Raw genomic sequence first — 24301 nt, 5'->3', positions numbered from 1 at the left:
TTCATTAGTATTCTTGCAGTTCTGTAATCGTCTTTACAAAATTATTTGTTAACGTTATTTCTATTTTACTACACAAAACTGTAATTTATCTAAACAAGATAAAACGATATCTTCCTGTTACAACCGTCTTGTGGGGTTTTTATAAGATTATAAATGTTAAATCTAAGAATAAATAAATATAAACAACAAACTTTCTATAAATCAGGGCTTTGATGTTAGAAGGGGTGTTAAGTTTACGTAAAAGGCGCACCCTCTTCATATTCCAAACATGTAAGCAAGGACATTTCTTCATAGCGGTAAAGTATAAAAACTGTGATGTGTGCAAACACTGTATCACTCGCAACTCGATTGTCCTCCTTTACATTACTCACTAAATCAAACATAACAAAATGTTCAAGCTGGTAAGTCGACTATTTATTTTATTATTGAATATACATTTTAATACAAAATTAGAATCAACTGACTAAACTGGAAAGATAGCTAGCTAGTAGCAGTAGAATTAGTAATCTATCATAGTAATGAGTTTGCAAAATCCATTATTCTTCGCAGATTCGTATCATTAATTTTTGTACTTACAGTTCGTATTCGCCTGCTTCATGGCTCTCGCCGCCGCCAAGCCATCAGTGGTGCCACTAGCGTACACCGCTCCAGTGGCCGCGGCGTACACAGCGCCCGTAGCAGCAGCCTACACCGCGCCCGTGGCTTACACCGCGTACTCTGCTTACTCCGCTCCCGTCGCCGCTTACTCCGCACCTTACGCAGCTTATTCCGCCTACACATACGCTTCTCCCTACTCCTACTACCTTCGTCGTTGATTTACCAAAGCCCAGCCTGTGATAATGCATAAATAAATATTGTTTCAAAGCATTTCTTGATTTCATTTGATAAAATAGCCTCACCACCTGCAACAACATTTTATTATTGACCTTCTTTACTTCTAGAATTTGCATCCTGGGTCTTCTAGGTCTAAAGTAAAAAAATATCTGCAAAATAATATTAATCAAACCTATTTGTCTTTTGAGATTGTAGAATTTCTAGGTGTAAATTACGATTATTAAATAAATCCTATTTGTACTTTAAGATTGTAAAATTTCTAGGTTTACACCTATCACCTACCAACTGAACTTATAATCTAAGAAAATTAAATCATTATATCAAGCTCAACTTTAAAACAAATCATAAGCTGTAAGCATTATTATGGACAAGTATTGTTGAATATTTTCGACAAAATCCAAAAGGTTGAACGATCTTTCTAAAGAATTTCCCTTTATATTATATAGTCTGACTTTAAAAAATACCTATAATTGATATAAATGGGATTTTTTCATGATACGCACTTTGTACCATTCTTTGTCGTTTAGTGAATAAGTCTATGCTTAAAATATTTCAGGTGGAGTTTCGTTGAACTTTTAAAATGTATTGTTATTAATTTTTTCATATCGATTTTCATTAACGTTTTACTGCGCTAGCTAATGATGAAGGTAGGATGAACGCTACAGTTCATTTCACTTAATTTCACAAATTTCCATACAATCGTTCTTGCTTTATTTTAATTATTTTATTTTGATTTGTATATAAAAAGATAGAAAACCCTAGAAACCTAGAAGTGTTTCTAACATCATTCTAGTGCACTAAGACGTCAAAACGAAAAGATCTATCGCTGTTTCAAGTTTCTAACCCCAATGATTTAAGTTCGGTAACTAGTCGGAGTAAAATATTTTATGTAAAAATCAGTAGTGCTGCAATGCCGAGACTTCATATATCCTATGTATAGTCCATATATAGATGATGACCAGACAACTGTACTTTGTGTCAAACATCCATTTAGGTGTCAGAAGTGTTGTTTTTCGCCTGAACAAGTAATGGCGCAAATGGAAAAATAATATAGTTGCCCACACTAATTTCAAATACTCAAAACATTATTTTAAGTACTAAAATTCTTGGTAATTTTATTTTATTGTATATTCGTCTTGTTTATGTTTTTAATTGTATTTTTTTTTAATTCTTATTTATTGCAAAACTTATGTTTACATATATTGTCTTACATATTAGATAAAAGATTTTATAAAATTATCAGTAGATTTCGTTATATGTATGATGTTGTAGACTTAATAAATAAATACATAAATAAATTAAACATCAATCACGAGATTCCTGAACTTGCACAAACCTGGATGAGAAGGTTTACATATCGTTGTGTTTATTTTGTAACTATATATAATTTATGTTAAACAAATAGAAATTACTTTTTACTCCTTCAGGACAATTTAAAATACGTAGTACCTAGTAGTAATCACAAGTGGCAGTTTGTGCTAACACAAACTTTTCGATGTTCTGCCACAAACATTGATATAAAAATAAAGTATTTCAATAGTAGAAACGTACTTATTTTTCATACAATTTATTATAATTTCTACAGTAAAGAAGGAAAAATCTTTTATTTGATTAAAGAACATACATATATTAAAATAAATTCAGCACAATCGCTGTAATCAAACCGAACCGCAACATTTACAGTGAACCCATACTATTCTGGAATGACAGCTTATCAGCCAATTTACACTGTTGACTAACCAATTCAAAATTGTTAAACAATACATACACATAATCTAATTACAAACAATCCCACAGACAACATAACATGAACTACCTGACTAATGCCAACCAGCCAACTGGCGTTCCAAATATTGCAATAATCTAAAACCATAGAATAATTTATTTACAGTAGTAAATTCAATTTAAGATTAAGATTCGTTGGTGGTAAGGGTGCAGGCCGCGAAATCGTAATTTAATACAGTTGTTTTTACTATTACTTCGATTTTTCCTTTTACACGTGACTCTCATGATAATTCAGTGTTAGCTTCAATGCGTGATTGGCCTTCTTGCTTCTTGTATATAATTAGCTCTGAAGACTTATTTGATATCATTCAGCTCTGAAGCAGCAACTTGATAACACAATCAAAATGTTCAAACTGGTATGTATATTTATTTATGTTTGATTTATATGTAAATATTTAATTTAAAAAAAAATATATATATAATTCAATACCTAATAATAGGGTAAAAATACTATTATAATACTATATGTTATAAAACAGTATGTGAATAGATCCTTTTTCGTTTAAGTTAAAACAGCATTTATATAAGTTAACTATGGTTATAACAAAAGGTTACTGATTTTGTAATGAAATTAATGCATTTTGTTTATTCACAGTTCATATTCGCCTATTCAATGTTTGTTTTAATTATTTATTCTTTTTGGATATTTTGTGACATATAAATAACAATAATTTCTTTTACAGTTCCTATTCGTCTGCTTCCTGGCCTTCGCTGCCGCTAAGCCCAGCGTGTTTCCCGTGGCATACACAGCAGCGTACACCGCTCCCGTAGCAGCGGCGTACACAGCCCCCGTAGCGTACTCGGCCTATACCGCACCTGTCGCTTACTCCGCTTATTCCACTTATGGATACGCTTCTCCATACGCCGCTGCTTACTATGTGCGCTGAACAACATATATTATTGATTGATGGATACTTTAAACGATAAATAAATTATTTTCAGAAGAACAGGTTATTTTTATAGAACTCTATCCCCTAAACTAATCTTAAAATTATAAAATAGAATATTTAAAAATACTATGTTGGATTACGTAATTAAGCTATTTTAAAAAATAAAAAGTTATTGATTTATGAAAGTTAATATTGGTTCCAGTCAATTGTACCTTAGTATTCTATAAATTGAATAAGCACGTTATATACCTTGTAGACAGATATTAGATATATTATACTTCATACAAACAGGCTGCTTGGCTATTTTGCCAGAAGAAAACCGGATAGTCTCAACAAACTGATGCTAGGTTTATTAAGTTTATCCTATATAAATTTTAAATTTTCATTTTTTCATAAATAATGCATGGACCTCTTTGACCATGGGTTTTGGTCTCAGTCAAAGTCAGTCTTCAAAGAGAAAATTGTTTTACGAAATTCCTTCATTCCGTAATCAAAAATAACTCTGGTTGGTATAATGAATTGTCTAATTAATAATTATAGTACCTGGATGGCCGAGCTTTGCTCGGTATTTTTATTTTTTTAAAATTGTGTTTTTTTGAAATTATATTTAAGTACGAATTACATACTAATAAAATATGAAATATGAACAATATAGAATATATCCTATGCTGGAATAGCTTTAGTGTTGTTGTCTCGTTAAAACAATTTTAAAAAATAGTATTATTATTCGCCGATAGATGTCAGGAAGATTCATTTTTCAGTTTAAATTGGGACTACTCAAACACCACCTTTTTGTTATTTTCTATCATTTATTCCTAGATAGATCGATTTATCGCCCCCGAAACCCCCCGTATACTAAATTTCATGAAAATCGTTGGAGCCGATCCCGAGATTCCAATTATATATATATACAAGAATCGCTTGTTTAAAGATGTAAGGTATTACTAGAGAATATACTAAAGGATTTACATGATTAATTATTATTCTTTCGTTTAAAATTGAGTTGAGCATAATTTTGTCCAGTGGCTACTATCACGCTTTCGTTGTATAAGGCCCATTTATCCAAATTAATTATAAGGCATATTTTCGATTTTGATGGGATTATCTCTTTTTGATATATTAGAGGGCAAATGGGCATTAGCATCACCTATATAATGCAATCCCGAGCCACACCGAGAGATCTATCCTGAAGCGTAACGTGACGAGATTAAGTACCAGTAGCATTAGGAAAGTAAATCTCTTCGATCACCTCGTGTCACCAAGGTAGAGATGTGGGATTTCTCTGCATCTTCCACGGAATTTACCATGGAGAGAATTCAGAAGAGTTGTTGGGACTAATATCTGCAGCTGAATTTCATTGAGGCAAAACACGAAATTACATGCGTATCACTTCAACGTCGTCATTCCACAACTAAGCGGATTTAAGGCAGTTTTTGTCGCGCACCACCACTATATGAAAGCAGCTGCCCACTGAAGTATTTCCTATTTAATTCTTAATAATCTCAGTTTTATATTTATACGAAATTGCAGATTAAAAATAGTTTCTTATTACTGAAAAAGTTCATAAAAAATAATAACCAAAATCAAAGTAGTAAATAAAATAAGGTAAATGTATCATGAACTTCATTTATTCGTATTAAGGTATTTATCATTTATATCGGTCCTATGTCAAGTTCTTTCAACGAAGGTAGTAGGCGGCGGTGTACGGGGAAGCGTAGCCGTAGGCGGAATAAGCGGAGTAGGCGACCGGAGCGGTGTAAGCCGAGTAAGCTACGGGAGCTGTATACGCTGCTGTATACGGAGCGGTGTACGCTGCTGTGTATGCCACTGGCAACACGCTGGGCTTAGCGGCAGCGAAGGCCAGGAAGCAGACGAATACGAACTGTAAAATAAATTATTATTATTTATGTGCCACAAAAATGCAAAAATAATAAAAATTAAAACAAATATTGACTAGGCATAAAAAGTGATTCATAAAATTAACATGGTCATAGCCCAGTATTGAAACAATAATTCTCAATACTCGCAGACTTTTAATTTAATCATAAGGTTTAGTGATTAATTACCAGTTTGAACATTTTGGTGATGTGATATCGAAGTTTGGTATTCGAATGATTTTTCGACCGACTACTCCACTTCTTTATAGTAGACGTCTTGAAGGCCAAAGCTACGATGCATACGTGGTAGAAGCATACGATTATTTTGCAGATAAGGATCTACTCCACAACAATGAGAATTCAATGAATTCAAATTTTATTGTTATCGCAATTATAAGTAATTTATCTTTTCTTTGCAACACTAGAATTAAAAGGACAGAATATTTAAAACCTACTTGAGGCTTAAATATCTTTCCTTTGATTTTTTTTTTACGCAGTAACCTATTAAAATAGATCAAATTATCAAGAAACCCATAAAACTTAAAATCATAAAGTTCGTTTAATTAACGTTAGATAATATTTTTTTAAATATAATTTAGTAATTGAACCAGTTCTAGTTCGTTTTCATACGCAATAATCAAGTACTAGATTTGTACTTAAGGCAAAAACTAAACAGTAAAACTCTTAAATCAAGCATTTGCGCAAAAAACAATAAATAAACTTGTTTTAAATTCTTTTCAGAAAAAAGGCGTTTTATATCTCAAGGATATCAAAACCCTTAGCTCTACATTAAATCGGCGCATTGACCTCCATGTGTGCAACTAGTAATGTGTGTTGTACGCGGTGCACGCACGGTGTGACCCCTGACGCAATCTAATCGAGCTGTGAATTTTTATTTGGACGATTTATACTAAAGTGTAATACGAAAAGTTGTTTAGTTTTAAATATTGAAACTTTAATTGATAGAGAATTCAAAAAATCGTCGGCAATGTTTCCTTTTATCAAAATATCGTTAATGTAATGTTTTATTTAATTATTTATAAGATGTATTTCTATTGCTTAATCCGCTACCTAAGCAACTACGTATACAGGTATATAGAAACAAAACCTATGGAAAGCACTTTTTATCATTAGAAATATATAACCTGACCTAGTTCCTACTGCTAAGTAGTTATAATGATTATAACTTATCTTTTACTCCATATAAATCTTATAAAAACAAACATGCGAAGACAAATTAAATATACTTAGTACAATGCTGAACGACGCACATTTACGTACATTTATTACATATAGATTATAGCTAACCACAGAGACTAACTTCGTATCTATATATATCGTCTTGTCTCCTTATTATAATAATATACTAATGTATAATTAAGTCGATTTCAATGAAATCATATCACCCTCATAAAAACCATACTTACGCGGACAATACAGCAATGGTTAAATGAATACTTAGCGAGTAGTATTGAATAAAACCATCCAAGATCCTTGTCTTGAATGTGTAGCAGTAGTTCAGTTAGCAAACAACCAAACCAAGAGCATGCTAATAATAATGTATTTCTTATTCTGGCTATTTAAACTGTAGGCTATTGCATTTCAGTATCATTCACTTGACATCTCTAGACAAAGACAAACAAAAAAGATATGTTCAAGCAAGTAAGTAAAAATCTATAAATATATTTATTTCAATAAAACAATATTCTAAGAAGATTTTTACTTTTATAGATTATCTTCGTTACCCTGCTCGCTGTCGCAGCAGCTAAGCCTGGTATTCACTCCGTGGCTTACTCCGCTCCCGTGGTGGCAGCCCCCGTTGCGGCAGCCTACACCGCTCCCATTGCGGCAGCCTATACTGCATACAGTGCCCCCGTTGCGGCCGCCTACACTGCGCCAGTTGCGGCTGCATACCCTGCCCGAGTAGCAGCTTATACCGCACCTGTAGCCGCCGCCTACACTGCACCAGTTGCCGCTGCCTACACTGCACCAGTTGCCGCTGCCTATCCTGCCTATGCTTCTGCTTACACTGCTCCTTTTGCTGCATACAGAGCACCCGTTTTCCTGAAATGAGTCCCAAAAATAATAAACGACTGATTAGACATGATTAAAGATATTAGCTAAATATTTTGTTTTGATCGTGACCTACAAAACCCGTTAAATCAAACTCTGAGCACTAAATAATGTTATTTGCTAAAACTTTGAAGTATGTTGCTCGAACATTACTCGACGTACTAGAAATATCCACCTACAAGAAATAGTTTTAATAGATAATAATGTAATACCTTAGACTTGAATTAAATTTTATCAAATAGTTACACTTCTATTATTAAACAAGTTGTCTATGTTTTTAATTTGAATGAACCACATACAAAGTTATTATTCATGCCATTTAATAAATGACACATCCTGCGCACTGAATATGACAATAGCTTTAAATATGGAATTAATGACATCATATATTGTTTCGATGTTGGCTACCTCGGAGGTGACGTCATTGGTGTTCCCCACAATCGAGATGGCCCGATAACCCATTTAAGCATAGTTAAGTGACATTTAAGGGGGCATAGCTGTGTTAGCAACCTAAAATATCTTTACCAACCCTTTGATCTACGGAATATCAATTATCAAAGGTTGTATCGAGACGTTAAGTAAAAAGCTTTGAAGATCAGTATCTTATGATAAGAAAGAGTATAACTCGCTTCTATTTCTAAATAATCAACCGAAATTGTTCTATTAAAAAAATTAATACTACTTCAAAAGCACAATTGTAAGTTAATAATGTAAATAAAATAATAGACATAAAATTACTATACAAATTAAAGGCATTTCCTTAGGCTTTAGCAAATAAAATGCATTACTTGAAAAAATATTGAGATTGCATTAGAATTAGTTCTTGTTGTTAAATTGATTTCTAAATTAGGTACTCGACTGATATAGGATTTCTTAAGTTTATTAGCGAAGGCTGTATTATCTCACTTAGTCTCACTTTTCAATTGCGTCAAAGGACTTAAGAGTCACTTTTCAAAGCTTACATTACGTAATTTGTTATGAATTCTATGAAACACGAGACACTCTAAATGAAGATCCTTAATTTTAAGCTTTCAGAGTTTATTCAATATTAATTTTATCATAAAAATTTAACAAAAGTGTAACTATTTTTTAAATACTTCGATGGCTTTAATTTATTCGTAAGAGGTCCCAGATTCAATAGCAAGCTTTACTCAAAGAAATTAGAATATTGAACTGACTCCAAAAAAAAACAATGTATCATGTCTCAGTATACACTTCACTGGCCCACTGCACTTATATTTTAATCAAATGCCGAGACAATCCAATAATTTTACGTAGTCTAAACCATAATAGTCAACTTGAGTACATTTTTAACTGTGATTAGAGTTTATAATGGAAAAATATTTAGGTACAATACAATTATATAGTATTCTATATCTAAAGGTTTTTCAAGTCTTATGTTAAAACGTTGTTCCATTAAAAAAAACATTTCAGCAAATACACTTTTATATTTTTTTATAGGTATTAAGTATAAAAAAACTTAATGTTATTTAAACAATAAGATCTCAAGTTCAAGGTCTTATTTCGTGTCCTCGTGTCCGTCGTCGGTTAAGGATGTACATTTAAGTTGAATGCGACCATGTACACATCGAATGTTCTATACGGATCCTTATAGTATGATTAGAAATTCTACAGGCTGTTCAATATAATTTCAAACTAAACATATATCTTTAAAATACATTTTTTTATAAATAACGAAAGCTACGACAGACATACATGTGATACCAGTAAACTAAATAATCCAACAGATATAGATACCGCCAAACTTCTTCAGCAATTAACAAGAGAGTGGGGCAAAGTTTGCGTATCATCGTATCCGCGGGACATAAACGTCAATTAATGTATCAATTACGCAATCGACACGTTACTATCCCAGTGATACCTAAAAATAGCTTCTGGACATTTGTTCAAGATGTTTTCCAGTCTATGAATACGTTCGTACAACTATGCCGATGCAATTTTAGAAATGTGAATGCCAAACGAATATTTGTAGTTTTTCACTTCATCAACATCCATCCATCCATAAACAGACTTATTTCATACCATCGTGAAATAATTAAAGTATAGTCACCTAATTATAACCTCAGCAGTGGCCTAGTGAAGCCACTATGAACCCCGAGGATCCATCTTAAGGGCGTGTGATGGGTTGAGGTATGTGGGTGAGGTCTCGCTACCCAACTAAATGAGTTGTAGACTCTTAACCTAGCCCCACAGTCCTCGCGCCAAGTCGACATCAATGGCGCAGGCCTGCGTAAACGCATTTTCACCTTAGTTAAAAAAAAATGGCTTCATCACGTGCAGTCTGTTCCTGTCTCCTACATACTACATAGAGTATATACCTATACCTCATAGAGTATATACATCGCGCGTACGGTGAAGGAATACCCAAAAAGACAGGCAAGTTTGTCGGGTACCTCGAAAAAAGGTATTTTTGCAATTACGTCTTAAAGCTTTAGCTAAATATCTCTCTTAAGTTTTTTGAATAACATCCTATATATAAAGACAATGATGCAGTGTAAGTATATTCTAACCGCGTATACGTCCCGATAGTATGTCCTTGCGATGTAAAGCCAAGAATCGGGTGTCATCATTGTCCCGTATATATTAGCTGGTTGAAATAGCAGGTAGTCAGTGTTCAGTGAACAATTAAACCAAACAAATCAAAATGTTCAAATACGTAAGTAGAATATTTTTATATTATTGCTAATTTATCGAAATAATTGATCCGATTTTTATATGTTTCTGAATCCATAAAACACAATAATTAGATTTAAAAAAAAGGTTAATTGGTGCTTGTAAATATCTGCTTAAATTTTGCTCTAAAAATATGCTGGATCGCTCTTTGTAAATTGAAATTTATAAAAAATTTAATTAAAATTAAATATTTCAATCACAAGTATTATAACTCGTTTGATATTGGTGCTACGATTAAACGAAAGAAATCAAAAGATTAAACCGAGAAAGAAACTATTTTATAATTAATATCTTAAATACATTCAATAAGTTTAAACTATGAATTTTCTTAGTTCAAAAAATTGTGTCCACAACATAATAAAATTCACGGATTTTTTTCAAGTCACCTTAATCTACTAGCGGCTTACAGCTAACTTATGCATATTAACAGCAAACTCTGATAATCCTTCTAATGGCTATAAACCCATAGATTAATGCACAATGAACGTTGAGTATTTGATCTATACTGCGGTCATCTAAAATATTTGGCGTAGGATGAGCTAAAGCACCTAAAAGCTCAAAATCTAAGTACAAAGTGAAAGAAACCAATAAAAATTGTGGCGTAGATAACATTGTTTGTTAAGGTCCTGTTTCACAATGTCCTGATATGTTCCAAATAAGCTATTTGTTACTTATTGGTAGGATAAATAGTATTTTTGCGTTTCACGACTGTCAGATAGCGCTATACGTCATGAAATTCGAAGTATCTTATTTGGAACTTTTATCTTTCGAATAATTTATGTGTTGCATAGCTATTTGGCACTTCATCCATACATTGTGAAACAGGCCCTAAATATCTAGTCCATTGTATAAGAAATTTTTCCACGGAATATTTATTACGCAGTAACTCTGCGTAACAAATATAAAAATGAATTATCACTTAGATATTAAATATATCAATTCATTTTGCGTATTTTTTAATATTAATGATAAAATATTAATGTACCATCATCATGAGCCCAACTTATGTTGATCTTTTATCAACTCGAAAAAAACATTGGTTTCTCAGGAATCGAACCCAACTATGATATGCTAGTCATATCAAATAGGAACAGAATTTTAAAATCGAAAGAGCTAGAATTAATAAACTGTCTTCCTTTTCTTTACTAATATAGTATATAAAATTTCAGTTGGTCTTCCTCGCCCTGTTGGCTTTCGCCGCAGCCAAGCCCTTGGTGTACACAGCTCCCATTGCTGCTGCTTACACCGCGCCAGTAGCCGCTGCCTACACTGCTCCAGTGGCCTATTCTGCCTACTCAGCTTATTCTCCAGTAGCCTACTCCGCCTACTCTGCCTACCCATACGCTGCACCATACTCTTACTACTACTGATCTTCCGATGACTCGACTTTGGACCAATGATGTTTATATTTGCATAATGCTAATTAAATGATTACGCCAATTTTATTGTTTCTTATTGAAAATATCCAAATTAGGATTCAAGAAGGTACTATGTAGGAATATGCGCTACACATTATAGTGTGTATCACTTGCCTTAGAAATGAATATGTTAATAACTATATGTGTAATAGGTAGAGATGCAGTATTAAGTGGGTTTTACTGTATATTTCAGTTGATATTATATTCAATCGAATACTAGACGTCTGATTCATAAAAAACAAAATATATGTTTTTTACAGAGGTCATAAAATTTGACAGAAAGAGATAAAAGAGTACTTAAAAATAGTATAATAAGAGTGAATTGACTTTTATTAATTTTGCACCACTACATCTAGTATTAGAATACTATATCAAAGACTTGTATTGATTTGAATCGCATAACAATAAATTACTTTCAACTTGAATGTGTTCTTTACATCCGTTTGGGTTATTAAATCGTCTTATAAGCGACAAATCACGATACCTGATGTTAGATTTTTCATGATGTTTCAGTAAATATCTTGAAAACTATCAAATATATTACAAAACCCTTTCTATTTGCAAATCTAAATCTACGGCCGGAGGAGAAATGCTTAAGAACACACAATCAATTTAACATCGTATTAATTACTTACTTCTTTAGTTTTTTCTTCAATTTGGTTAATTATAAATCTCTTTACAAAAACCTATGCAAGGAATTTAGCACTAGAAATAATTCGAATTCTAATTACTTTAATTAAATTACAAATGTGAATGGTTAATCCTATATCTATGTATGCAAGTGTTTTATTATGTACAAACCATTCCATCTTTACTTTAATTCAGAGTTACTATAACATCTATTAATAATCAATGTATGTAAGTGTAACAAATATATAAAGTTAAGAAATTTTTATATAAATTAAAATGAAAGTAGTTTTTTATAGAACCTAAAGTTTAGTTAACTCTTATTATATTCTATTTTCATAAGTACTATTAAAGCTATCAAAGGTATGGTACAGACATACTTAACTCTTTAAATTACTCCAATGAATCTGTTTACCAAAACACTTTTTATTTTTATTAGTTGCCGGCATTAATTGGATAAGAGTTTTTCTAATTAAATATAAAAGATTCTTAAATACATAAAAAGTAATTGATTATTATCAGAATTTAACATTACTTCATACCTTGGCCAAACGAGCGTCTGATTCCCACATGTACGGTCACTAAACAATTCTGTCTAAGCCATTATCTTGCTACCGTTTTAGGCATCTGCGAGACAAGGTCGCGAAAGAAAAGATGATTTCAGATGCTTTAGTTCAGCCATATTATTATACATTCTTTTGTTTACGGGAAAACCATTCAGGAAGACCTTGGGCATTCAACTCAAATCGCAACTCCAATTGACACTGATCTATTCATAATTTAGTTTGTGTTTAGCCGGTCGGAAATATATAAGCTTCAAAAAATTCATGGTGTTCAGTTGTCCATTGGAGGAGACAAGGACTACTTAGAAATTACAATGAATTTTGTACTGGTAAGTAATATTGTATTGATTATTTTTAGCGGTCAGTTACTATCACTTACTGTGGCAATGATTAATTAACCATAACAGGTTATATAATGCAGAGGTGTAATATCGGTATAACTTAGCATAATTGACGGCTTGTTTGTTTACATTGTCGTAAACGTAATTTATACATAGTAGACGCAGACTTTGTTCTAGAATTAAAAAGTGACTTTAATATATAAAATATAAATAACTAACCTTAATTTAATAATTAAAAAATATCATTAAAAGGAGTCCCTTTAGGCAAGGTTCCGAAGATACTGGCAACGTTCCCCCTTTGAATAGCTAGACTAAATCTTTGTGCGAGGTAGCTGCCAGCTCTTCGTTCTCCTGTGATGTCGACTAACCTTATATTATTATGTATTAGTAGAACAAGTAATGTGTGTTCTTCTGAGATGAGATGAGAAGATGTATTTCTTTAGTGTGCCTTTTTGAAATAAATATAAATCATCAACTAAATAAGCTAAAATTTTTCAACATGTATTTAATAAATATATAATTAAAACAGACAATTCGTATTCACCATTAAACGTGAGGGAATCTTTTTTCCTATCTTCCCTAGAAAATCACTCTTTTTTTTAAAAAGCTCAAGTTTCGATTCAAATTTTATTCAACGTTAACTTAATTATATTAAATCACTTAAAGATACTGCTTGCACTATTACTAATTATGTAATATCACTTTACAGATAACATTCGCCACCATACTCTCTGCTGTAGCGGCCGACCCAGCTGTTATAATAAGCAATGGCTTACTAAGTTCACCATCAGCCGCATACGTTGCCTCATCACCTTTGGTTTCGCCTGTCGGAGCACCTTTCGCATCTCTCAACTCACTCCCCGTGGCCTCACTACCATACACGGCCGTCTCTGACTACAGATATTCCTATGGTTCAGGCCTGAGTTATCAGGATTACGCGCCAGTTGCCCTATCAGGATCAGCTGTATCGCTTCCTTACACCTTGCCCTATGCCTACGCTGCTGATTGGTATTACCGGAAGTAACTAACTAAAAGTACAAAGCGATTTTAATTATCCGTTACTGTTGATTCATTTATTACTTGTATTTTAAATAAAGTGTTATTTTAATAAATGTTTTCTACATGCCCTGATTAATTTATGTATTCGCAAGTACATACAAGTTAATATGCTCACCCTACTAACATATATAGATGTCATAGTGTCGCAGACAGCATTTAGTAGGCATTGTCTTTGGTAACCGGCATCTGTACAAAGGACTGGTTCTGGCATTTATTATTATTATATATAGATTATGTTGATACTATGCTAACAGGTTCTATATTGGATGATTTAAGAAATATTGTTACAGTTTGTTTAGCAACTTTAATAAAGCATCAATTTTTTGTTACTATACATCCTGTATTAAGCTAATGTAATCAATTACATTATTTCACAAAGAGGAATCTTAGGTAAGACTTGACCCTACCGACTCTAAGACACAATATATTTCGTCTTAATGATTGAAAAGCGATAACCATCATTTACATATAAACCTCTGTATATATTCTTCTTTCTTGTCTGACATTACACTCCTCCTGCTGTACCGATTTTATTTTAAGAGAATTCGAGAAAGGTTTTGAGTTCTGTCGTTAAATAATTGTGCATTTCATTCGAAGAGGCTTACATCATGGTAAATTTACTAAGTAACAGATACCTCTAATATTTGTATTCAAAATGTATTAAATCTTCAGGATTTTAAATGCAGCTTGGTATGAAAATCTTAGTTTTTCCGCCAGGTACTTTACACGTCAGTTTTTATAGATTATATTTTATTTTTTACGGTGTTAATCATTCTGGTTCGGCCACGGCGACTAATCTATATGGATACTGGCGGATCCGACAGACGTTGTCCTGTCTATACGTCTTTAATTTGAAAATTTCAAACTTTTTTTAATAAGCTAAAACATTCTGGACCATTTTGATGAAAATTATTATTCAAATGTTATGACAATATCTAACGATCCAGCACATGGTCTACAATAACACAATGATAACAAAACTTTTTTTTCATTTGATCGCAGCGCTAACTGTCGGGACAGACTAAAATTAAAATTCGAATATTATTTAAAATTTGACAGTGCGATGGTAGCGCCGTCTGTCGGATCCAATGTAAAACATTCCAAAATCAACAACTACTAATTAATTAAAAAAAACATTGTCCAGCGGACAAAATTCTGAATCTAAACCATTCTCGAATCTCCACGAACACACACAAAAAATTTCATCAAAATTGGTCCAGTCGTTTAGGAGGAGTTCAGTCACATACACACGCACACAAGAAATATATATATTAAGATAGGACATTTCTATTTCTTAACAAAATAACTTAATTTCAAACGCCCAAGAGACGCTTCACATGCAAGACGCTGTTAGAACGCCGTTCTTAAGTAATTATTTAGTAACTACAACCGTTTCGTTATATTCTAAAATAAAAAAAATTAAAATTTCAAAAGTTTATTTAGAAAGGCGAAACAAAGTCAGTTATAATGCTATTGGTCGTCGTGATAATTAAGTAAAACATTACTATCATTTCAAATGAAGTGCGGAATCGTTAATTTGTATGTTTATCGTACAAAGTAAGGGTTGTATGCGTAAGGGAACGCGTAAGCAGCCGGGACGTATCCGCTTCCATAGAATGCGGGGAAGGTTGCCGGGGCGGTGTAGGCAACTACTTGAGGGTCAGGCTCCGGCTTTGGGCTGGCGAAAGCTACCGCCACGATAGCGAAGAATGCAAGCTGAAATACAACATAAAAACAAAAAATTATTTATTTATAAAAACACTCCTGCCTTAACAGGTGACCCGAAATTGACAAGAGTTAAGAATAAGTACATTACAGACGAAACAAAAAAAACAACATATGAAATTACGCAATAAAAAATACAAGAAATTAAATAACTACTATAGGCAGTAACTAACCTAACCTAACTTTAGCAAGCTCACTAAACGGACAATGAAAAAGGTTTAAGTAAATGAATGCACCGAATCATATGTGCCCTTTTCAGAAGGTTAGTCCTGGCTGTGGGCACAGAAAGTATGTGTCATAGAGTGTTCCTTATTTATTATTCATAACTATTCTGGATGTACATGAATAATAACGCATGAAGATAATAATAAAACATATTATATTTAAGAGTTCGTCAACAAACTCGAGGGCCGAGTTGAACATCAAAAATGCCAATTTACGGAAAGCAAATTGTATATGGATCATGCCTATGTATTTAGCCATACCTACCTTTTATAAAATATTTATCTTATTATTTCATATAACAATAATTACATAATCTAATGTTAGTCTTTATATTTTTTTAATTGCTAGAGTATTATTACAATTATATTTTCCACAATACCAATGTTATTCCAAAATCGATAATATAGGCAATTGCTATACCATATAGAGTATATTTATAAATAGTGTTGTATTTTCAAGAAAAGATTTTCGTTCGAGTAAATCGTGTTGACATACACGTGAAAATGAGTCTAGATGTGAAGGGCGGACAGTCATATAAAAGTCACGAATTTATAAACCCCAGCCATAATAGAAATAATCCGTCTTTTAAAGTATTCTGAAATACAACAAAACGGCGTAGTTATTCAATTTACTCCAAGGACCATTTTTTTTTATTTTTATGAACCTTAGTTTAAGATTATATTATTTTATTTTTTATCAATTATAGTTTGTATGAGGTATTCGACCTAGATACGAGAACATATATATGGATTTTTGTCGGCTACATGTTATGTAATTGAGCACACTTATTTATATATACCTAAAATTGTTATTATTCATAAATTTCAAAACTAAAATTATACATGAAAATTACTTTCGCAATTCTAAAGCTATTTATAATATCAATAATATCTCAGCTTTACCAACATTTACATCTATAAATTATTTGCAAGACATATAAAGGTTGAGAAAACAATAATCAGGCTTTGGAAAATTAAATTTGGAACAAAGAAAATTAACTTGGTAATACCAACAATATATTCGGGATAAGAAAGCCTATAAAATATAACTTCGCTAAAGCAATTTGCATGACAGGGTTAAACAATAACCCTATTAGCCGATATGCTGTAGAACTCTTATGAATTAGGTAATTTTCGACTATTCTGGCTTCACATAGAAGGACGTTTATTTTTAAAATATTTAAAAAATACATATTACCTATGTGAAAAGCAAAAGGTTACATTCTAGTAGATTTTTTAAATATATTTACACATAATTCTTTTCAGTTAATAATATTAGCATAGATAAACATATAGCAATAGTTCCAAATGTTTTATTTCAAAATATATAGTTAAAATATGATTATAAATAATTAAAGGATTTTACTTAGATATAACATTTTTGCTTATAAACGATATACTTCGACTTAACGAAGGAGCCTCTTATTATTTACGCGCAGAAATAGACTAACGCCCCGTTAAACTTCAAATATTACTTATTTATACATTTCCAAACTACAAAAAACAAAAAGGTCATATACCTGCTTTGAATTGTTTTCGTTAAACTATACTAGGTAATCGACAACTTGAACGAGTACTACAAAAATATGTTATATGAAAATATATTATAGATCCACAGGGTGGGTTTTTGATTTTGTACTTAAATCTTTTATATCACTATTGACTCTAATCAAGTAATAAATTCTTTATTTGTTTAGCAATATGTACAATAGGATTCAGATTGAGACCTCCCTAGTAAGTCAGAGACCTGTGACAGGGAAGCTTCGCTCTTTAAATTTACAAAGTTTCAGCGAGGGGTAATAAAAACAATTGGTTTAAAAAAACGAGGGTAGTTTAAAAATAATAAATATAAGAATAAATTATGATGAATGTGTAATTGTGTATGTGTGTGGAAGACAAAAAAAATATAAGCGAAAGTGTGTATGAAAAGATAGATTTAGATAAAACTATCTTAAACGATTTTCCAAGTAAAATATTATTTAATAAAAAATAGATAATACTTACGATTCTGAAGAACATTTTGCTTCTCTTGGATGCGTTTTCACAAGTGATATCGATTACACAATTGCTCTACTTTATATACAATACAACAAGACAGACCACGCCTTACGCACTTGTCTCCATGATTGATGTCCTTGATCTTCACGGGTAATGTATTCGATGGTTATGTCAATAATTACATCCGTATTAGGCGGTTTCAATTTGCAATAATCAAACCTTAGGGTTCCACAACTTTCTATGTTGTTAAATTTATATAATAACCCTTATATTAACTACGATCTACTCTGATAGTTTTACAATGGTAAGCAATTCACTTTGGGAAATAAAAAATAATATTATAAAGAAAAATAATAATAATATTATTATTGTTAGCGTTAACTCGTATGGTCACAAAGTAAAGATACTATAGTTTTGAGTGACATTTAGAAGGCGCGAAATTTGAATTGATATTTAACAATAAGCAGTGTTACTAATAAAGATTTATGCACATCGTATAAAACTGTTATTAATTTTTTTTACCAATCATTTCTGAATAGAAAAATCTGATGTATATGGCTTTTGTTTGTATGGAGACTTACGTACAAAGAAAACCTGGATGTTATGATGAGCAATCAGGCTGGACAAGTTGCTAGTGCTGATTTTATTGAAACATATTTTTAAGACTGTTTATTTACATGGGTGTGGATAGTTAAGGACGTGAAATAAATAAAATATAATAAAGTTATATTTATAACAAAGGTTTTATTTTTTTTAAGTATATAATTATTTATTTAATTGTTGCTGTAATAATTTGAGCCTTAGAAGATGCTCCTGTCTAGCCCATTCGTAAGGTTCGGCAAGTTGCTTCTGTTTGAGCTCATTTGTATCTGCCTTAGAAAATCAAACGACAAACAAACGCTGTGGGTTGCCAGGGTAAATAAATAAGAGTCGTTTAGTTATTCAACCCATACAATCGATTATTAGTCAAAGAGGTGTTTCTGCGCTGTACAAGCTCGATTCACTGGATAACTAAGTCCTTGTTATAACGCATGTATAGTGATTTCTTATTAGTAAGACCGAAAGATTATTTGAAGGACAAAAATACAAATTGGTCTTCAAAGGTTATACAAATTATAAGAAGGCACCTATATTATTTTTAGTGACGTATCATTGTCTGTCATTTTTATGTCTATCTTTTTTTCTGTCTTAACTACGTATAATGTAAATTAATATCATGATAATTAATCTTTAGTCTGTTTCAATGTTACAGTATATAACATATATAATAGGCATATTTCTGAGGCTACATACAAAAGATACTTTAAGTTATATACTACTTCAAATTTCTATATAAACAGTTGCAAATTCATATTTATTTCCATTTAAGGAACTTTAATTGATAGAAGCAGCAACAGGTCATCAAAGGTCCTAGGTTTATATCTCGGTGATAAAATTGCTTTCTGATGGGTTTGAGTTCATCTTATCCATATACGTGTGCAACAATGACGTTTTCCACACCCATCCTTAATTCAATAAGAAACGGGGTTTGATGTCTAATATTAAATAATTTAAATTTAATTATTAAATAAGTGAGTCTGCAATAGTAACATAAAATAAAATAAATACATTATAAATAAAAAAGACATACATGTTTTTAGCCACATCATGAAATGATCAGATCTACGCTTTGCAAGCAACATATTATATTGTATCACTTATAAATGCACATAATATTGAACATTAAAATGTACTACAATACCAGTAGTATTCACGTGCAGAATAATTATCAGAATAACTGAGAAATTACTCTGTTGCAAATGATTTTAATTGTTAATATTGCTGCATAAATATCCTGTATTTTATTAAGTACCGAGCACTGACGTTTTTAAAAGAACCTCAAAAAATACATACTAAAAATTAATGATACGTTTAATATGTAACTGCGCAGTTAACCTTCCCTCTATTATATAAAGTTTATTGCATTTATTAAAAAATATATAATTTTAAAAGTTTTTATGTTTCACGAAGTAAAAGATAATATATCTCTTCCTTCAACTGTTTTATTAAATCATTTAAGGCAACTAGGTGGTCCGAATTACCGTTGATTTTTTCAAATGAGGCAAGCTACATTCGAGTATCGAACCCGGTAAACAATACCCATTTTTTAAAGATGGATAAAGTTAATCATCAAAATCACATATTTTAATAATATTAGTGATCAAACCTAATATAATTTTAACGAAAATATATGAACCGAATTTTCACAAATTAATTTCGTTTCCTCTGAGACATATATTTATAAATTCTAAGTAAATGAACAAATTAAATTTACACTTAAGTAATTACAGATGAGTATTTTTTTATTAAAATATACTTTTTCTATTGGTTTTGCGTAAAATAAACAGTACAGGTTTGAAATTGAATTTATTAAAATAATTCAGAAATGATACAAAAATGTTCTCTTAATATTATTTATTATCGATATTTTTACATACATGTTCCATATAAATGTCTTTAACATTTCAGGTGTAAACTGTAATTTCCCAAAACCAAATTCATTAATTAGATGTTACATACATTTCTATAAACACATTACAAACATACATTTCTAAAAATTGAACATGTATAACAGATTATAATATAACTTTTTGATAAACATGAAACATCAAGCGGTATTCAATTGTTTGTTATCGAAATACTTATATATATAAATTATTAAACCGCCTTAGTATATAGGTTTTGCTTAGTAAAATCCATTGTAACCATTATAACTGTTATAGGGATAGCCACCATAACCACTGTAGCCGCTGTATGTTAATGGGTTTGAATAACCTGAGTAGCCTCCATAGTAGCTTGGATATCCACCTGAGTAGGTATTATAATATCCGGAGTATAGCTGCTGAGGTCGAGCCATGGCAAAAGCCAAGACGGCGAATAAGATAACCTGTAAATTAAAGTGAAGTTCACCATTCGTCTAAAGTAAATTTAAACAATCTAACAATGTCAGAGAAAAAACTAATTTCACAGATATTGCTATCAAAATTATAAAAAGACTAGACATGTAATAAATTATAAAAAAATTATGTAAGTTTTAACATTGGGCTAATTTATTCTAAACCCTATGTAATTAGCCTCCGCCAATTTAATTGCTTTACTTAAGCAGTTTTTTTAAATTTCCTCTTTATTATTGTTGTCATCAATGGCTTACTTCAAACATGTTATAACAAATATTACAAAAACGCCTTAAATATTAATTTTTTTCTTAGGATCAGATCTAAATATACAATACATGAAAAGTTTCGTATGGACCTTAAAATTTTCTAGTTCACCTCATTTTTATTAAATGATACAAACATTATAACTCTATTTTTATTTATTACACAATATGATGTATTATCTATTTTCGATATTTCATGAAAAGGTGGTTATTTAGGGTTTCCTTTTGACGATATATTCTTTATATAGCTCTATTGTTGTCCTTAATACATTTATTTTTATAAAAGGAATATTAAATCTGTAGTATCTTTTCAAGATACACTTTCACAAGTTTTCAAAGTTGATTTAAGACAACGAAAAAATATTAATTAAAAATAATCTAGGTTCTAGTAAAATGTTTAAAGTAAATAATATTTCTTACCAGCTTAGCAAACATCTTCTCAAATTTAAATAGTCAAATGAGTCTTCCTCCTCTCAGATCACAATGATACTGTTTTATTTTTACGAATTTAATAACATTTATACATAAATAAGTCCTTGAAATAAGTCGTTACGCTGAGGAAAAACAAAAGAACTCATTGGGAATCAATGTGAATTACGAGCACAAAAACAATACGAGAACTACATGTACAATTAGGTTAGCTTTGTTCAAAATAAAATGTTCTGAATTACAAGCAGACAGGAGACGTGTATGGTTATGTGTCATTATGTTTATTTGCACATTAGGGCCTTAAATAATATAAATCAGTGGCGTTACAACCTCTTTAGGTCTTGCCTCTAGCCTCAGATTCATGAATCTGTTTCATGATCATTTTTTTAAATCTAATACGTAAGTCAGATCAGCCTCTAGTGCCTGACACACGTCGTCGACTTTTTGGGTCTAAGAGATGTCGGTTTCCTCACGATGTTTTCCTTCACCGTTCGAGCAAATGTTAAATGCGCACATAGAAAGAAAGTCCATGGGTGCACAGCTGGGGATCGAACATACGACCTCAGGTATGAGAGTCGCACGCTGAATGGTAATTTTTAATTAAATTCAGCGTGCGATTATTATATTACACTATTTTCGAATTTCCCTGTAGCCGTGAATTCAACTTGTCGGAAAAGTAATTTTTGCTTTTGAGCCACGAAGACGATACATACTTTCGGTCACAGTCTAATTTGATTCAGTGTTTTATTTTTTCACTGCTTAGAATGTACTATGTTTTAAGTGTTTTTTTGTGTAACTGAAAATGCCCCAATTTAAGGTATTTTATGTAATTGGTTTAAAATAAATGTAAAGTCTTTAAATTTAAATAATTGCGGTGGTGTGGCTCTTAAGGCCATTCTTAGTGTGCTTTTTTATTTTTCTGTTAATTTATATTAATTAAACAATATATAGGTACATATAATATTGATCGCGATCAAGATCTTCTTTATTTTTAATAATTCTCGGCATTTTGTCACTGCAATGATTTAGTGGCTAGAAGAACCTATATATATATATATATATATATATATATATATATATATATACAACTTCATAAGAAATATATTACTAAGTAATATTTAAGTATTGAGTATTATTATAAGTTGCCTAAATATGCAATTCAATACCTACATATATTATGAACTGTCAGTATAGCAAATCCATGAAATCGATTCAACTTGGTTGTACGTCATCTATTATTATGTTATGCTAATGTTACGTACGGTGTTTGGTGTTGTCTTAGGTGTTTTGATCAAACAATAGTAAAACTCACATCAGTACTTTGGAGCTTAAGTGATAGTAATATTGTGATATTCTTTTTTTTGGATACAACTTAAAAAACGATGTGACCTTAAAAATTATTTTATGTGAAATCATATATTTCATTTATAAATTTAAATTCAATTGTAATTCTGACTGTAGCGAAATTTATTAATATTTTTCTGTTATCGCAGAACAATTTTTTTTATAGAACAGGGGGCAAACGGGCAGGAGGCTCACCTGATGTTAAGTAATACCGCCGCCCATGGACACTCTCAATGCCACAGGGCTCGCGAGTGCGTTGCCGGCACTAAACTTATCAATTATTGATATGTTTCAATAAAGCTATTTATTTAATAGTCAGCTAATAGTAGTTATAACATAACCTTGCTTACGAATATGTGAGAAGTTGTAAATTACAACATAAAAGCGAACACGTCGCGTTAAAAATATGAGTATTTTTTATATTTTATTTTAGTTTTTAGCTTAGTTACATAAAAAACTAAAATATTTAAAAGTTTATATTGCGAGATTTGTAAATAAATAACAATGGGACGAAATTCTAGCAAAGGATATCTTAATATATATATTTCTTGTGTGCGTGTGTATGTGACTGAACTCCTCCTAAACGACTGGACCGATTTAGACGAAATTTTTTGTGTGTGTTCAAGGGGATCTGGGAATGGTTTAGATCCGCTGGACAATGTTTTTTTAATTAATTTTCAATTAATTAGTTGTTGTTGATTTTGGAATGTTTTACATTGGATCCGACAGACGGCGCTACCATCGCAGTGTCAAATTTTAATTTTAGTCTGTCCCGAAATTTAAAAAAAGTTTTGTTATCATTGTGTTATATCGTGTGTGACCATGTGCTGGATCGTTAGATATTGTCATAACATTTGAATAATAATTTTCATCAAAATGGCTTATTAAAAATTGAAATTTTGAAATTAAAGACGTGTAGACAGGACAACGTCTGTCGGATCCGCTAGTATATATATATATATTTTCCTCTTATTTTATATATATTTCAGAGCTGCCTTGTTAAACGCCATGGATTTTTATAAAATAGATATTGAGGAGTTCATTTTTGTTTGTTATTCGAGTTTTTTTAACTTTATTTTATATTTATAATAAAATATTTTTATATAATATAGAGACGTTTATCTAAATAAACGTCTGCATTACGCAAATTCATGCATGAAAAGACTTAAGGTTTTTATGAACAAAAAATTATTAGGTAATAAATAACCGCATAAAATTATA

The 24301-nt window shown here is 31.2% G+C and overlaps 2 protein-coding genes and 2 long non-coding RNA genes across 4 annotated transcripts; 2 read left to right on the top strand and 2 right to left on the bottom strand.

Annotated features, from left to right (window-relative positions):
• The first annotated feature begins 272 nt into the window (after positions 1-272).
• On the top strand, positions 273-867 carry LOC111002397 (pupal cuticle protein C1B-like). The gene is made up of 2 exons (XM_045634804.1): positions 273-401; positions 579-867. The coding sequence occupies exons 1-2, from the start codon at positions 390-392 to the stop codon at positions 813-815; spliced, it is 249 nt and encodes an 82-aa protein (XP_045490760.1). The 5' UTR covers positions 273-389; the 3' UTR covers positions 816-867.
• Positions 868-2880: 2013 nt separating this feature from the next.
• On the top strand, positions 2881-7511 carry LOC110999813 (pupal cuticle protein C1B-like). The gene is made up of 4 exons (XM_022269042.2): positions 2881-2975; positions 3303-3503; positions 7016-7048; positions 7118-7511. The coding sequence occupies exons 1-4, from the start codon at positions 2964-2966 to the stop codon at positions 7457-7459; spliced, it is 588 nt and encodes a 195-aa protein (XP_022124734.2). The 5' UTR covers positions 2881-2963; the 3' UTR covers positions 7460-7511.
• An 8072-nt stretch (positions 7512-15583) lies between these two features.
• LOC110999806 lies at positions 15584-18328 on the bottom strand. Its single transcript, XR_002600397.2, has 2 exons — positions 18115-18328; positions 15584-15877 (listed from the first exon to the last, which is right to left on the bottom strand). It is a non-coding gene; the product is annotated as an uncharacterized LOC110999806 (long non-coding RNA).
• A 2221-nt stretch (positions 18329-20549) lies between these two features.
• LOC110999788 lies at positions 20550-21938 on the bottom strand. The gene is made up of 2 exons (XR_002600396.2): positions 21728-21938; positions 20550-21034 (listed from the first exon to the last, which is right to left on the bottom strand). It is a non-coding gene; the product is annotated as an uncharacterized LOC110999788 (long non-coding RNA).
• Between the last annotated feature and the right edge of the window lie 2363 nt (positions 21939-24301).

Source organism: Pieris rapae, chromosome 4 (assembly GCF_905147795.1).
Source record: "Pieris rapae chromosome 4, ilPieRapa1.1, whole genome shotgun sequence".
Classification (NCBI taxonomy): domain Eukaryota; kingdom Metazoa; phylum Arthropoda; class Insecta; order Lepidoptera; family Pieridae; genus Pieris; species Pieris rapae.
The sequence above is the reverse complement of the archived record's forward strand: the minus strand, read 5'-3'. Positions and strand labels throughout refer to the sequence as shown.